The sequence below is a fragment of the Nymphaea colorata genome, chromosome 10, assembly GCF_008831285.2.
Source record: "Nymphaea colorata isolate Beijing-Zhang1983 chromosome 10, ASM883128v2, whole genome shotgun sequence".
NCBI classification, from domain to species: Eukaryota; Viridiplantae; Streptophyta; class Magnoliopsida; order Nymphaeales; family Nymphaeaceae; genus Nymphaea; species Nymphaea colorata.
The window spans coordinates 24,697,362-24,713,628 of record NC_045147.1 but is presented as its reverse complement, the minus strand read 5'-3'; the positions used below and the strand labels follow the sequence as shown (position 1 = coordinate 24,713,628).

Here is a 16,267-nt window from a genome sequence, read left to right as displayed (position 1 = left end):
ATCCAACATTATTTGAATCAAGTCCTCCTCTGCTACATGACATCAAGTAGCATCTAGTGCATCAGATGAAAATTTACCTTCTTTAACTCTGCTATCATATTCATATTATCTTTTTTGTGAATATTAAATCCTTTTTCTAAAGCATATATACTTCAGAGAGGGGATTGAGAAACATGCCTTTTTTCAAGAGTGGGGGTCCAGGCATCGGGCGAATAGTGTATGTAACCTTATAATTTAACCAAATATTGCTTTCAATCTGGCGTCTTTGATCCACAACAGAGCTAACTAATCCAATCCAACTTTCTCCAAGTTGCAAGATCTGTGTTGGGTTCCTACTTTCCATCCTTTGTAACGAACTCAACTGGTGAAGAGGAAGTGTCGTCAGCAAATTTTAGCAGATATTGGGAGATCATCACATATTCTAATTGACTTCTCCACAATAGGTCATGGTCTCTATTTAACTTCGCGAATACAAGACTCATGATTGCCTTCCATTGGGTAGAGGAGACTGTTGCCATGATGCTATTTGCCGGATGCTTTAATACCATTTAAATATAACAGAGAAAACAAGGAATGAAGGTAATTGCATACAAAGAACGAAAGCAACCAAGGTCAATTGATGTTGCTCATTACAAAGATATCTCCAACACCAACAAAAAAAGGTAACCCGCTCATTGATGTCAACTCATACGATCATTGTTCTGCAAATGTCGGTCAAAGTTCTCCACTGATGCTTCCCTCTCCTGCATTAGACAAGTTCATCTTGATGAGCGATTGTCCGTAACGTGTCAGTGAAGATGGCATTGCTCTTTTAATATTTTTCTTTCTCATGTTGGAGATGGCCTACCCTGCCAGGTTATCCCCGACACTTTCCACGTCATAGAAAAATATGGCCTTCTGCCTTCACTGATGCAGTTTCCTTGTGACACAGATGGATGTTCAATGTCTCTTGTGTCGGCACTGTGTAAGAGAAGTGTGTGTCTTAAGCCATGAAAGCTACTCGGCTTCTCCTTCCCTTTTCTCCTCCTTTCCTCTTCCTTTACTCTTCTTGCCTTTGAGTCGCCCTACCACTGATGACCACCAACAACATAGGTGGCACCGGTACTAATAGCTTTAGAGCACCATTAGCATATGCAGCATCAAGAAAACCATGCTCCCTCCAAGGTGCTCCCGGGCCAAAGAAGGAGGTTTCCTCCTTCAACCGACAGTACTCTATCAACAATATAGCGTCAACGACATCGTCAACCATCGAGTCCCTGGCTTCTCTCTCTCTATTATGCTACAGAAGGGGGTGTCCTTCTGTGATTGGCTAGGGGTTGCTATAACAGCCCTCGTCACCTCCCCACAACCCCTCTCTCTCTCTCTCTCTCTCTCTCTCTCTCTCTCTCTATATATATATATATATATATATATATATATATATATATATATATATATATATATATATATATATATATATATATGGCTGGAGAAGGCCAAGGATAGGGTTTAATCATTGTGATTTTGTTTGTCTTGATTTAAATGTTTACTTTTTTCGTTAGGATTTTTTTGTGCTTGGTTTCCGTCCACATGAATCGCCTACAGTAGGAAGGACGTAGCGTTACTTGCATAAAGAAGCATTTTTGAAGTAGCTGGTTACAGACATAAAGAGAAATGTTCCCCTTTGAATTTGTCTGTAATATAATTGCTGCAATTTTTTCCCTTGCTTTTAAGAACAGTAAGCCACAATGACTGCATGACAACATTAATTTTGAGACCACGAATTCTCTTGATAGATATTTTGATTTATAATTTAACGCTTCAAAAGTTTAGTCTCATGTATAACATTATAGAAAATTTTAAGAAACTTATGAAAAGGGTTGTGAAGTGATTGGTTGTCCTGGTTTTTAGTTTTTTGGAGTTAAAACAAAAGATGTTAGGGCAGGTTGGGATCCAACAATTGGGTAATTATAGTGATATTAGAGTTAATTCAACACTCGTACACATGGTCCCACATACGTGGATATGTATGGTTTAAAAAAGTGGATTGTAATATTCTAAAAGTTTAGTTTCATATTTAAAATTATGAAGAATCTTGAAAAAAATTATAAAACAAGGTTGTTAAGTATTTGGTTTTTCTGGCTCTTATCCTTTCTGAAGCTAAAACTGAAGTCGTTAAGGGATTGGTTGGAATATGCTAGCTAGGTCGTTATAATTTTAATCTTTTCTTAATAAATGACTTAATAGTATGTAAAATAACACTTTCATGTTTGTAAATGGGGAAAGCTCGCTTAACAAGAGAACAGTGTCAAAATTAAACATAAGAACAGTGAGTACCTAAAATCCCTCAAACTTTGTTGTGCCCATGGCATCAACGACTGAACTTATTAAAAGAAAAAGAAAAGAGAAGGGCTGATTGGTGGTGTCATTTGGTGAGGACTCAAATTTACGGTGCTCGTAGACTGCGGAGTTAGGATTTCATTTAGAGACAGACTAAATAATTCAACCTTAAATTTGGGTAGGGTCAAAACTGAACCTAAATAAAAAAAAAAAATACGTTAAACTGTAAATATTTTTAATGTAATTTTTTTTTTTCAGCTAGTTGGAACGAACGGCCACGGCCTAGGGGACCCCCTCGGCGACTCGTAGTACTCACCTACACGAAATGAAAGCGCTGGTGTTAAAAAATACTGAAGAGCCACTTGGAGAAGAGGCTCTGGAAGACGCATTTTCTCAGAATGTGCCCAGTTGGGCCAATTACCAAACTAGCCTGTCGGCCGGCCGGCTGGCCAGCACCAGCCCGCCCGCCAGTCTCCATTTTTACAGTCAGCCGCAGTCGCAGTGAGAAGGAGGTGACGACGACAAAGCATTCGTGGAAGCAGGTGACAAGAATGCATTTGGTAGTAGCTCCAAACCTGCAGTGGCTGGAGGGGTGGCGTGCGGACGATGGTCTGATCGTAGTGGGAGCTGACGCAGTCGGTTCAATATTATTATCCTTAATATAATAACGCACTCGGCCTTGAATAGCGACAGTTCAAATACGATACGAGCGGGGCTTCTGAAAGGCTTAGCTAAGCAAGCAGGAGAACTCGTGCCGCGGCGCCCCCACTTTCACCCCTGTAGAATCAAAACTTAGGCCTTAAAGGTTTGACATGCGAATGAGTCATGTCCCACTTCCACCGGAAACTGAAAGCACAGGCAGGTCAATGGGGCTAGCCAATCTTCATGTGACGGGGTAACCAGCCTGTCGCTGGCATGAGACATACGCTAAGTGTGACGGCAACAAGCCATCCTTTTATTGCCTGCACGATCGGAATCTGCAGTTGGCTGAGCCTAGCTAGCTACTTTCTCTGGGGCTTTGCATTTTCCTGCAAAATTAAGAGGGGGAGGAGGAAGGGCTTTGGTGTGACGGAGTGGCGGCTAGCAACATCAGCTGCAACCAATAAATTAAGACAATAATTAAGTTAGACATGAACATTCCTTTTTTAACTCCTCCAGCATTAATTATAGCCGCGTGATTTAGAAGATATATTAGCACGACGGAGGCGGGTCTCCCCGGTTACCGTTCCTGCTGTTTGTTTGAAACGATCAAAAGAGCTGAACATCCGCTGCTTTGCCTTCCCCCCTTCAAAGCCAGCGAATTCTCTTTAATTCTTCCTTATAAATAACCAACTTCGTCGGTATATATATATATATAGACATGCGTTGCAGTTGCCATCTCCCACGTAGGCATGACATGTATTGAATACCACTTGTTTTAAGTTCTGAAAAGCAGTGGTGGGGGTTAAAATTCAAAACCAAAACATTCTTGACGCCCACATGCTCGTGAACCTTTCCACGTCGATCGAGACGGCGCATCTCCATCTTGGTTTGTTCTCCTCTTCCCCCATCCTTCCTTAGGCCACGTTTGATGGCACCGATTTTTTAGAGGGGGAACTTTTTCTAGGGGAAAATCTCCATGGAAAAATGTCAGAAGGGTAAAATTCCCTTCTTCTTGTTTCAGACCATGTTTGATGGTCTGGAACTTTTTTGAATGGGAAAAAATGTCTAGTTTGATAGGCAGGAAAATTTTTTCAAGAAAAAATTTTTTGACCGTTTTTTTGTCATGGTAAAAAACTGCAACTAACCGTGCACCACCTACACACATCATGCAATTCAGCCTGGAAAAAATATTTAAAGCCATTCAATAAAACCCTGTGTAATGTACAACATAAACGCTACATCGTTCAAAGCCACTGAAATCATCTACAAGTTACTTGGTACGTTACCTCCAGCCCCAATGAGTGCCAAGAAGACATTCTCTCTGTCTGTCAGTCCCATTTTTCTTACCAGAACTTAACACGAGTCCTGCACCCTAGCCAATGCTGTGGGCCTATTTGGCAAGTCTAGTGCCTCCTAATGTATCTCAAACAACCACATTTGCATTATTGAGGCTACATCCTGCTGCAACAAGAATTGATCCACTTGAACTACAAGGAAAATGAAACTGAAACTATAAAAGGATGACAAACTTGTCACATTTATAACCCATTCTGTACAACAAACATAGGATGCATAGCTTTGAAAGTAGACGGTTGATTCTGTGGGCTGGACATTGTTCGTGCTTCCAACCTCAAGTAACCACGTGCATACAGTTCCATCTGATGAATTAAACAAAAGAACAGAAACAAATCTCAAGAGGCCAACATGAATAACAAAACTGTACCAACTTTTCCTTCCCAAATGGTCAGAACAAATATGATGCATACTTCAACACTTGAGTTGAATCAATTTGTTCAGTAGCAAATGGACTTAGGCTCAGTTCATGGATTGCCTTTGACTGTGTGATCTTAATAAGGTTTCAGAAAGAGAGAGAGAGAGAGAGAGAGAGAGAGAATGAGAAAGATGGATAAAAAGCTCACAATGTTGAACAACAAAAAGGAGAGGCCAATGGTAAACTGCAACCCACAGAAATCCTTGAATAATTGAGCCCATAACTTTGTAGAATTAGCAGTATCGAAAATGTAAACTAGATTCAAAACCTTATTAAGATGACGCAGTCAAAGGCAACCCTAAACAGAGGCAGATATGCTCTCTTTTGCAATTAACAATTTTAGGAATTCAAGCACATGACAATTCACCTCAGAGTTTCATTCATACCCACAAATACAAATTGACACCTACTGACCTAGTTGCATATACTCACTTATACACAAAGGTGCATGCTTGCTACATTTGCCTAAGCGTGATTGAATTAACACATGAACAAGAAAATAAACATAACTGAATGAGCTATAGAGGCACATACAATCACAATCAGTATCAAAATGATGAACACTTCCAATTGGGGCAAAAACAATGTTCCTTGTTTTACAATGCCAAGTACAAAGAACTCACAAGGGAAATAGCTTGAAGCAAGCTATTTACATAACTCTTTTACAGTTTTACTTTGATTGGTTCAAAAACAGTAGATGTTCCCCAATTAGCACCAATCCCTCTCACAAAAACCAATGGCATGGAACCAAAGACTAAGCCCAGAATCAGGTAAGGCAATCCCATTTTAGTCCAAAGCCTGATCTTCAAACAACAAGTTCTGAAATAAAATGTAAGTAAAATCAAGTTTTTGGAAAGGACAGAAAACTCCAGGAATACATAAACGGGATTAAGAACAGGATGTTGCAGAAGACAGAAACTTTCAGAAAACAGAAAATGATTTGGGTATAATAAGATACCCAAAAATACTAAACTTCAACGAAGTTCTTCTAAAGTTCTTTCACCAAGATCCAGAACATGTTTCAATCATGCCAAAGAACAAAGATCTAGCAAATACTAGCTTTGGAAGAAAATGCCACTAAAACGGAGATCTTGGAGAAGCATGAAAACTTCAGACGGACAAGAAGGGAAGGTTGGTACGGCGTCCAGTAAAGAGGAAGCAGACGAACATGGTAGCTGTCAAAACTGAAGACATGTATACCTTGCATTTTTGAGCTGGGAAAAAAAAAGAACACTTACAGCAATATCCACTATGTTATAAAGGACTAAAACAAGATTGACAGGCGCTGATAAAAGAATATGCATAAGATAGCTTTAATAGCACATAGTAACCAAAAAGATAAAAAGAAACGGTTGTTCAGGCCATTGAGATTGAGGACGTAAGAAGGCAAGGATCACCCATGAAGCAGCGGAAGGAAAAAAACATATGGCGATGAATAGAAAAAAAGACAGAACGCAGGAATGGCGTACCTCAACTTCTTCGAAATACCACAACGGCTGGAGGCAGAGCAGCGGCTGTGGTGGAGAGCATGGCGAGCGGACGACGACTGGAGGCAGAGCAGCGGCGGTGGTGGAGAGCACGGCGAGCGGACGATGGCTGGAGGCCGGAACGAGAGCGAAGAAACGAGTGATGAGAAGCCCTAACGGGCAAAAAATTTGTCTCCGCCAAAAAGTCGGACCCTCCAGGGTCCGACTTTTTTCCAGGGGAAAATTCCCCTGGATCCAACCTTTTACCCGGGGAAAAAAACCTGCGTTTGATTGTATCAGGAAAAGCCGTACAGATTTGGAAAATTTACCCTGATGCACAGTGAAATCCCTGTGCATCAAACGTGGCCTTATTTAGTAGGTTCTCCTTTCTCTTCTCGCTAGCTATATATAAATGTAGCTTGTAGCCTTGGTCTCAGCCATTTCAAGAAGAAACCCTCCGGATGTTGCCTGCGTCCTCAGGCTTTCCCATCAGACCTGTACTCGAAGAATTTACCGATCGATATTCGAGCCTCCCTTTTTCTGTGCGGCGCATTCCGCGTCGAATATTGTATATACCGGTCAGTCAAGGGATTCATGCCTCGCATCTTCCCAGGAGCTGAAAACGAGCTCCCGCCTTTACTTCCATCACCGTCAGCAACAAGCGCAAGACGAATTTCTGGCCCCTCCTCTTTCACCGTCTGGAAGAAATCGAGCATGTCTTTCGATTGCATGGACGGTTTCACGGTGTTGGATAGCAGCGGCAGGCTGGTGTTCAGGGTGGACAACTACCAGAGTGGCTGCCCATGTCTCACTCGTGCTCATGGACGGCAAGGGGACGCCCTTGTTCACTCTACGCCGCAGGCGCCAGGTACTTATCTGATCCCATGACGACAGCTACTCTTTTTTATCTTCTCAAACACCAAGCTTTACTGGAAATGTTTTTTAAACCAAATGCGGATGAAAATAAAATTTTTACGTACTGCAGATACTGGAACATCAAATTAACACGACGAAGTAGACTCCTGCATGTGCTCCAAAATCCGTTCACCGTTGTCTTCGCAAATACATGCATGAAAGCTAAATCGATCGTTAGGCGCTTAGGTCTTGATCCCAGTTGATTGGAGCTCGTGATTTCTTGTATGTGAAAAGATAAGCATTCACGGCACTTATCTGTTCAACATTCAAGGGAATTTGGGATCAGCTCATGAAGCTTAATTGCCTTCGCGTCACCGTCGGGGCAATTAACAGATTCATTCTCGCTTAGTTATAATTGACCAATTCATCCCTGCTGTTGCGTCCTGAAGACGAGCTTATTGTTGTATATTTGCATAGAGAAAGTCACGTACTTACCAAATAGGTAAATACTTACCTTGAAGTGACTCTTATAATCCGTTCCTTTTCTTAGAATGCTCGTCTTATGATCTCATTCAAAGACGGAAAAATGTCAACTTTCAATCTATAAATTTGATCTCAAGAACTGATTTGGACCGCTACTTCACAAAGAGGTTTCTCAATACAGCAAAAGAGAAACAAATTTTTCAGTGGCGGGAATGGATTCTTTTACTTAGGAACTCATTCGAGAGAAATCCTTCTTCTTTTGCCCTTTAAACAACTCAATGGATTCTGTTACTTGGGAGTTAGGAACTCTTTCGTCAGAAATTCTTCTTCTTTCGCCCTTTAACCAACTGTTTTCTCTGGCCATGGAATCAAATAGGAGCCGTTGAATTTGGAGAACATAAAAAGCAACGCATTAGTATAACGCAAAGACTGCCATGTGAGAACACTTTATTTTTTTCTAAAATGACTAGTGGGGGAGGGTAGGTGGGGATATAAGGTGCACAGCCTAAAACCCGAGCCTGGCTGAGAGCAGGGTTTGTGGTCGCTTGGGCATTACTTAATATAATCGAGTTGCCTCTTCGTCAAATGTCCGCCCCACTGCACAAGCCTCCTCGGGTCATCTGGCCTAACAATTAATGGAGCCCAATTAGCAAATCTAAAGTCTGATGTTCAGGGCGTACGTACGTTTCAAGGCTTCAGTTTGAAATTCCTTATCTAAAGTCTGGTTGCCTCTCTCCCATCAAATTGTCCTGCCCCAGATTTTGAGCATGCACGAACGATGGGATGGATTCAAAGGCGAGACCGACTCTAGGGGGATCCAGGCGAGGCACCTGTTCTCAATCAAGAAACGGTACGCGGTTCGGAACAAGGGCCAAGCCGTGGTCTTTATCGGCGAAAACTTCCCGGTTCCGGCTTTCTACGTCGAAGGAGACTACAACAAGAGGTCTTGTAAGATCAGGCTCGCGGCAACAAGAGAAGTGGCGGCTGAGATACGCAGAAAACAGGTGAACCCTGCCATTATGCTGGGGAGCGATGTCTTCAGCTTGATCGTTCGGCCAGACTTTGACAACGAAATGATGATGGCCTTTATCATTGTCATGGACAGAATGAGCCGGAAGCCCTTGTTCATCCCAGCCTTATGCTACTGAGGGATGCCGAAACTAGCATACTCCAAGGGATGCCCAAATAACTTGTAGTGTGAAACCCTTGTACAGTTCTGTTCCGATTATTCATTAACAATGAAAAAATAAGGGCGATGCCATGTGTTTCATCGGTTTCTCCACCGCTAAGTTAAAAAATGATCACAGGTGCTTACCTAATGTGTGAAACTGTTGGCCTGGGATTTGGTTACAAAAGAGCTAAAAGTTCAAAGGCGTGACTCGACTAAAGGAGCGAAATCCGTGCTACTCCATAAAATCCTGTCCTCAGTGCAGCTCATGTCAAAGGATGATAGTGATGGGTGTAAGTAAAAGCTCACGACGTTATCTTGCACGTGGAAAAGGTACCAGGCACTGCCGGACTTGGCGCGTTTAGTAATATACAACCCAAATTGGAACTTGTCAGAGAGTCTCCGTCTCTCATATCTACTGCAGTAACCGAAAGTTTGCTCATAATGCGCCAGCTCAAATTGCATTGTTGAAAGTTGAAACTTGAAACCTGAATTGCTTTAATAGATATTTCCGTAGACCGCTTTCTTTTAAACACGAAATGCAGCTCTGTTTTCTTCACATGTTGAAAAAGGAAAAAGGGCCACCTTCTTCTTCAACCCCCATTAGTTGCTCCAGAGCCTCATCATCTTTTCACCTAAATCATGACTCTTTCCCTGTCTTGTATACAAATAAAATGACAAGGGCCAGAACCTTGTTAAATTCCAGTTGAATCTGTCATTTGCTAATTATTTCTTTCACCAATTCCTATTCTTTTGCTGCAGTTTCAAATTATTTTCCTCGCACCACATGGAGCAAAAATAAATTCGTCTCCACAATGCATAGTCAGACGGTGGATTCTTCAGCAGGTTTTTAATTATCACAACGGCAGGTAGATACTACGTAAGAAAAGTGCGCCTTAAAGAGCGCTTAAAAGTCCAGTGGAATCTGTTCAACAAGATTAGACGGAAAATAACAAGGCTACACAATCCACTTGTACTCAACATGCTGAATGACAAATCATAGATCAACAGTATTTCATGGTAAATCAAGCTAGGTTAAGTTGGGGTAGGACATGGAACACATAGTTTTTCAACCTAGCATCATAAAATTGGCTGTGCGTGGTCTATATGAAAAGGGCACGGAGCTCATCCGCTTCTTGAGTCCTTTCCTCGAGGCTTCTGTCTCTCCTATTCTTGTCCAAGTCAAGCTTCTTTTTCAGTTTCGTCTCATTCTCATCTATCTGTAGATTTGAAGAGTCAAAAAGTTGTCATAGGACAAAAAGCACATTTCTTTTCCCAAGATATTTGAAAAAATAACAGCTTACCGCATCATATATCTCATCGTTGTTCTCAAAATCACCTTTCTTCCTTGGCACAATATGAACATGCACATGAGGAACAGATTGTCCTGCCTCTGGCCCATCCTGACATAAAATAAATACATGCAGTAATACAGTATGGATTGAGAAAATGTAGATCTAATGAATCAAACAACACATGCAAATTTATACCATAACACACTCAAAATGTGTAATGAATTCAGTGCATGAGCTAATATAGTGAAGAAGCATGTCAACAACTCAGATCATGCATACCTGCTCTCAAATCTCAATAGACGAACTAATTTAGGAACTATGCAAATGTTGTTGCATCAAAAGGTTCACCTAACCAATAATCAGCTTCCCATTCTTATAGGCCCAATTTATTCAAGGACACTGACAGCTGGGTCATGATCTCGGAAGAAAGTTTCATTCGTCCCCTTACAGAGACACAACAGATAACTTGGAGTGAAAATCAGGAGTGCAACCTTCATATCTGTTTGCTGCATAACAGACAATCCTTCATACACAACCAAAGACACCACAGATCTCTCTCACATGCAATTATTGGACGTGAGAACAGTTACTACATGCAAGGCATGGAAAAATGTGTCAAACCGCACAAAGAAGAGTTGAAGCTGGTAACTCAGAAAATGGAGCAGGCTGAAGTACTGAACAGTGCAGAAAACTTGTGCAATTTGACTTTGATCTTCCCAACGATAACAACTTTCTACCAAGTCACCAAGCTAAAAAGTACAATTTTTGCATTAGATTACTAAAAATTTTATCTGCAACACAGACAGCAATTGGTTTACTGTCATATATATATGCAGTAAAAGCATCATGCCTCCCATAATTGACAGAGGTAGATCCTCGGATGTTTTCAGGAAATGAACAGTGAAATTGGAAGCTCACACCTTTTATTTTGTTGACCGTGAGAACCAGAAAACAGGATCTTTCAAGCTCACGTTATAACAACCCGGCCCACTTCCAATATCAGGCTTTGGCTCCTGGTTGGGTGGACCTAAACCCACCTCTTAGTAGCTTCAGTTCCGCCCCCCAAAAAGATCAGGAACCAGAATGACCGATCACTTAACCAAACCCTTCGTAGCCCTTGAAAAATTTTCATAAATCTTTAATATAAGACTAAACTTCTCATAGTGGGGTACTAGAATCCAATTCCACTCCCTTTAAGGTACATGCATCTACATGTGTGAGACTCCACGGCTGAATATTGAATCAGCTCTAATACCAAATGTAACAACCCAGCCCACTCACAAAATGGGCGTGGTGGTTCCCCCCTAACAGCTTTTATTCCAGCTTAAACAGGGTTAGAGACTAGGGCAACAGATCACTTAGCCAACCTCCTCATAAGCCTTTGAAAATTTCTTATAATCTTCAATATGAGAATAAACTTCTTAAAGTGGGATATTACACGTGGAATGGGAAATAGCATACTATATGTAGGAAACATTTACTGATTTAACAAACTTCCATAATTCCATTAGTTATCAAAGTACTGATGGAACTCCAATTGTTAATGTAATGTATTCCTTGCAACCAGTGAAGTCAGAGAATTCTTTTGGAGGGATGTTGGTTACAAATGTTTTCCCTCTTCCACATGGGGGCTTGCATAAGAACTTTATACCAAAAAAAAAACTTTTAGAAAATAGAGGAGGGCCAAGGCTGTAGCTCCACCGTTGGTGGCAACTATGGGACAATAACATATATTCAAACTTCAAACAACTACTTGGGCTAGTCCCAGGGCCTCCAAATAATGTGTTCAAATACAATTAGGATTCGAAATTTACATGTACGTCAAGAGACAAACTGGCATAAGTTCACCTTATTAACAATTTAACATTCCAAACATGTATCAAATACTTTTAGACAAATTATAGAATAAAAAGTTTTAGAGGATCGTGTAATTCAAATGTTTCTACAAACAAAAGAAACAATCTTCCATATGATTAGAAATTTAGAAGTAACGGAAACAAAAGCTTAGATTTCAGATACAGTTTTCCAAAGAAAGGAGTTTCCGATATGCAGGTAAAATTTTCAAATAATTTTGGTACAAAAAAAAAAAAAAGAAGAAACAAAGTCAGTTTTAGATCCGGTTGTCTGAGAAAGAAGAAAGGCAAGTATCATTGCTAAATTCATCTTCATTTTCCTGAGAAACAAAGGCAGTCTACCCAACATCATTGGTTAGCCCTCAACTGCTTGATATTCTGCAGCCCTGAAAAGTAGTTTAAGAACCACGAGCATAAAATTCACAGGTTTAAACTTTAAAGCATAGTGTTCTTAGCATGAAACTTGCAGGCCATTTGATGATGCAATTTGTTAAACTGCTACAGTTTCTCTTTTTAGAAGATAAACAATGTTCCAATTTGACATGGATCAAGTGATCATAATGGAGGCGGATAACATGCTTCATTAAAGAAAACATGGTGACACCATACAATGGCTCCTTCCTTGTTTATTTTTTCCAAAGAGAAGCTACAAAATGGTCCTCATGCTATATGAATATATTATCAACTCAGTCAAAGTGATGAAACATAATAGACAATGCCAAGGACTTGCTAGAATATCTGAATTACAACAGGAAAAGTACGAAGTAAAGATGGACTAAAGACACATTTAATTGCTTACCTGAATTGTAAAGGTGAGGGAAGTTCCTTTGTAGTGAAGCTCAAGCTTATCAGCAACTTTATGAGCAGTAAGCCAAATATCACTAACCTCTTCTGGAGTAAGATCTGTGAAACGCTTTACAATGCGCTTGGGACAAACCAGCACATGTAAATACATTAAGGAGACAACAAACAAATACCAACTGCAGGACAGTCATGAACAATTGATTCTTGAATGTTCTTTTCACTTTATGTCATCATGGAAGAAATTTAACAACAAATTGGCAGCATATTAGCACATGGCTCATTGAGTCGAATCACATGTAGACATGCTCTGAAGAAGATAAGAAAAAGACACTGCATTCGTATGGAGCATAAGCAAGGGAGGATACCACTGCCACGAAATCATGAACCACATGCATAGGAATGCAAAACAACTCAAACATTTTACCCACATCCATCCTTTGAGCAAATATTTTATATATGTGTGTATTTGTGTGTATAAAAAATATATAATATATATTAAAAGAGAAAGAAAAAGAGAGAAAGAGAGAGAGAGACGTCTGAGATAGAATGTTTTATAATGAAAACTCACTGTCCCAGATATGATTCAGAATTCCACATTAAGGATATGACCTGCCAATACATCAAATGAAAATGAAAAAAGTCACTGTTAGGTACCCAAAAGACAGGAAAGGTTGAAATTAACCGGTAGTATTTCAAAATACACCAAAAAATATCACCATACTGGAACCATGGAAGAAAAAGGAAAGAAGTTCGATATTCCAAATTTCCTTGGTAGTACTAAAAAATACAATGGATATAGACATATGCTTATTTAATAGGTTGGCTTAAGTACTACTAGTTGAGACTATAAAGTATAAACTGTGCTTAAAACAAATAGTTGATGAACCTAGTCACTAAACTTATAGTTTCACAAGACAAATATCACCAAGAACAAACGTTCATTATTAGTTAAAACATGAAAAGTGATCTCATCAAGAATCATAGAAAAGTAAAAATAACAAAAAAGGTCATGTATCTTCACCAAAAGATTATTTGATTCTCAGTCGAACATAAAAAATGGCCTATATGTGATCATTGTAAGATCCTAGGCAGAAAAGTCAACAATCTCACAGACAACAGCCAAGTCTAACAGTCTCACAGACAACAGCCAAAAGAACAGCCACAAGCATGACATGATTGAGAAACAATGGAATTCAGAATTGCACCAACTTTGTAATTGAGAGGAGGACAGTCGAGCAAAGACGGTATACAACAAACGCACCATTGGTAAACATATATACAATTATCCTCCAAATCTTAATGCCTTAAGTTATTTTAATCAAATATACCCATATAAATCACTATGTCTGCTTTGATAAGAATCAACTCCGAGCTCCTCTGAATAGGACAAGAATATGAGACGTCATTTTGGAAATTAGTGTTGAGTCTATCCAGAAAACCTATTAGTTTGAAGGTTTATGGGTCCTACTTAAAGTATGAGTCCTATTTTTTAGGAGTTGCAGTATCCTTTTAGGATTTGATTGTGTGGGTGCGCTCCCTTGGCAAACTAAGGTTTGATATTAAGATTGGAATTAGTTCCCTTAGTGAACTTTGTTTCTAAGAGTTGTTCTTCTTCCGAGGTTACGAGTCATGGGATATCTACAAGTGGTTAGATATATGTTTTTGCCTCATTGAGATATCCAATCGTATTCAGGTGTGTTGAGATATTGAGTAATACATAGAATCACATTGAGTCACATGGAGGAGTAGTGGAGATTCTGTTGATTATGAGTGGACTTCCAAAGATTTTTTTCCACTTTTCTAGAATGGTATCAGAGCACAATCAATTTTCCCAACTTGTATTTTGCAAACCGAATGAAAAGGCAAATTTGGTGATACTAAAAGGATTTTTTTACATCGAAAAAGACAGCTGAAAGTCAATTTTTTATCAAATCAACCACGTGGAAAGCCTACACAACTACCTGTACTAGAAGTCTAGAACAACTTAAAACATGCAGACTGAGAGGTAATTGCACATAATCCTTGATTGTCAACAGCCAAAAGAGATTAGGGAATGCATTCACGTTACATCAATGCTCAAATAACACCCGAATGCATAAACGAGTAGCATAGGTGACGGGCGAAATGCTATGGAATATGCAAGCAAGTCCATGTTTTCTATCAAGGGGACAGACATGCGCTGAAGTGAAGGTTGCTGAAGCAAATGAACTTGTTGGCTGCCTTAGAGCTCGTCAAAGAACCATCTCACACAACAAAGACTACTTCATCGGGAAGGAAAAAGAGAAGAATATCAACTAAAATCCAATTCGGACGGCACAATCAACTGCTTCCTAACAGGTTTAACAGGGAAGTCCATTCAACTTGTTAGGGAGAACCGGAGAACCTCCTCATGGAGAAGCAATATCGGCAAGAAGCTTTAGGCGTTTTAACAAAAATAAGTTCCTCGAAGACCAGTTACGTCACAGAGTCGCTCCCACAACAGAAATTGTTCCGAAGATTCAAATGGCTCTGATCAATATATTTCCACACAAGCATAGAATCTGACTTCAACTAAAGGAAAAGGTCCAGGGAGTGTCATCGACTCAGAAGGAAAGAGCATACACCCAAACGTTCATCCACATCATTTTCGCACACCTGACCATGGCAATCGAAATCGAAAATTTGGTGCACTGTCGTAAATACGAGGATGATTTGCAGCAGATGCAGGAGGAGGGAGAGGAGTGACTATAACTATAAGCATGTGCATAAAGAAGAGTGGAGTTGAGAGGGTGGAGGCAAGGTAACCGACCAGGAAGGACGGGCCTGAGGTTGACCATGACAAAACACAGATCAGTGGTGTAGAAGACCTCTTCCTTGTAGACTTGGTAAGGTCCAAACATATAAAAGCCAGGATCCTCCGCAGCCATCTCCTGTCTCTCAGACGTTACTTGAGGCGAATCGCAGGCAGCAGCGAAATCCACGACCGTGGGTCAGAGAGAGGGAGATAGAGAGCAGAAGAAAAAAGACGAAGACGAGGGGAGGGAAGCAAGGTGAAGTATTGACTCCAGGTTCCCACGGGAGAACTGACTCTGGCTTCTCAAATTTAAAAGGACCTTTTGTCGCCCACCTGCCAAAAGCATAAAAAGGGTTTTTTTTCAAGGCGGTGCTCGTCTTGTAGGCTATATTACGAGAACCTGCCTTAGCGGTCGGAGTGGCATTCATGGCTGCTTCTCCCTTTTCAGTCTTGGGTAAAACTGCTGCGGTGGGCGTGGAAGACTCCAGCTCCTTTATACTGAAGAAGAAGAATGATCGTCTCGTCCCTTATAAACTTAACACTTTTTCTTCCTCAAACATGACACGATGTTCATGTTCAAAATTGCAAGAATTGACAAAGTATAAATTTTGTCTTGGATAAATCTTCCATTTTAGAACTCATAAGGTAAAGTTGTACAGTGGAAAAAAACTGATTTCATGTTGGTTGCGAAGTTTTACACGCGGGGATCAAATTTACAGTGCCTGCCTCGTTGACCACGGAAGCCAAGACAATAGGGGCAGCAAGCGTTTTCTTGGAAAGAGCAGGTTTTGGTCGTTAGTTCTAAACTTATTTAACCACAATAAGATGGAAACATTGT

At 40.3% G+C, this 16,267-nt stretch overlaps 2 protein-coding genes and 1 pseudogene across 2 annotated transcripts; 1 reads left to right on the top strand and 2 right to left on the bottom strand.

Annotated features, from left to right (window-relative positions):
* Positions 1-4,171: 4,171 nt before the first annotated feature.
* Positions 4,172-6,555, bottom strand: LOC116263093 (uncharacterized). The gene is made up of 2 exons (XM_031642683.1): positions 6,202-6,555; positions 4,172-4,619 (listed from the first exon to the last, which is right to left on the bottom strand). The coding sequence occupies exons 1-2, from the start codon at positions 6,553-6,555 to the stop codon at positions 4,500-4,502; spliced, it is 474 nt and encodes a 157-aa protein (XP_031498543.1). The 3' UTR covers positions 4,172-4,499.
* On the top strand, positions 6,237-8,696 carry LOC116263092 (protein LURP-one-related 8-like; annotated as a pseudogene).
* An 889-nt stretch (positions 8,697-9,585) lies between these two features.
* LOC116262409 (bifunctional bis(5'-adenosyl)-triphosphatase/adenylylsulfatase FHIT) lies at positions 9,586-15,769 on the bottom strand. The gene is made up of 4 exons (XM_031641752.2): positions 15,443-15,769; positions 12,652-12,798; positions 10,009-10,107; positions 9,586-9,924 (listed from the first exon to the last, which is right to left on the bottom strand). Exons 1-4 carry the CDS (start codon positions 15,560-15,562, stop codon positions 9,808-9,810), a joined length of 483 nt encoding a protein of 160 aa, XP_031497612.1. The 5' UTR covers positions 15,563-15,769; the 3' UTR covers positions 9,586-9,807.
* Positions 15,770-16,267: the final 498 nt, after the last annotated feature.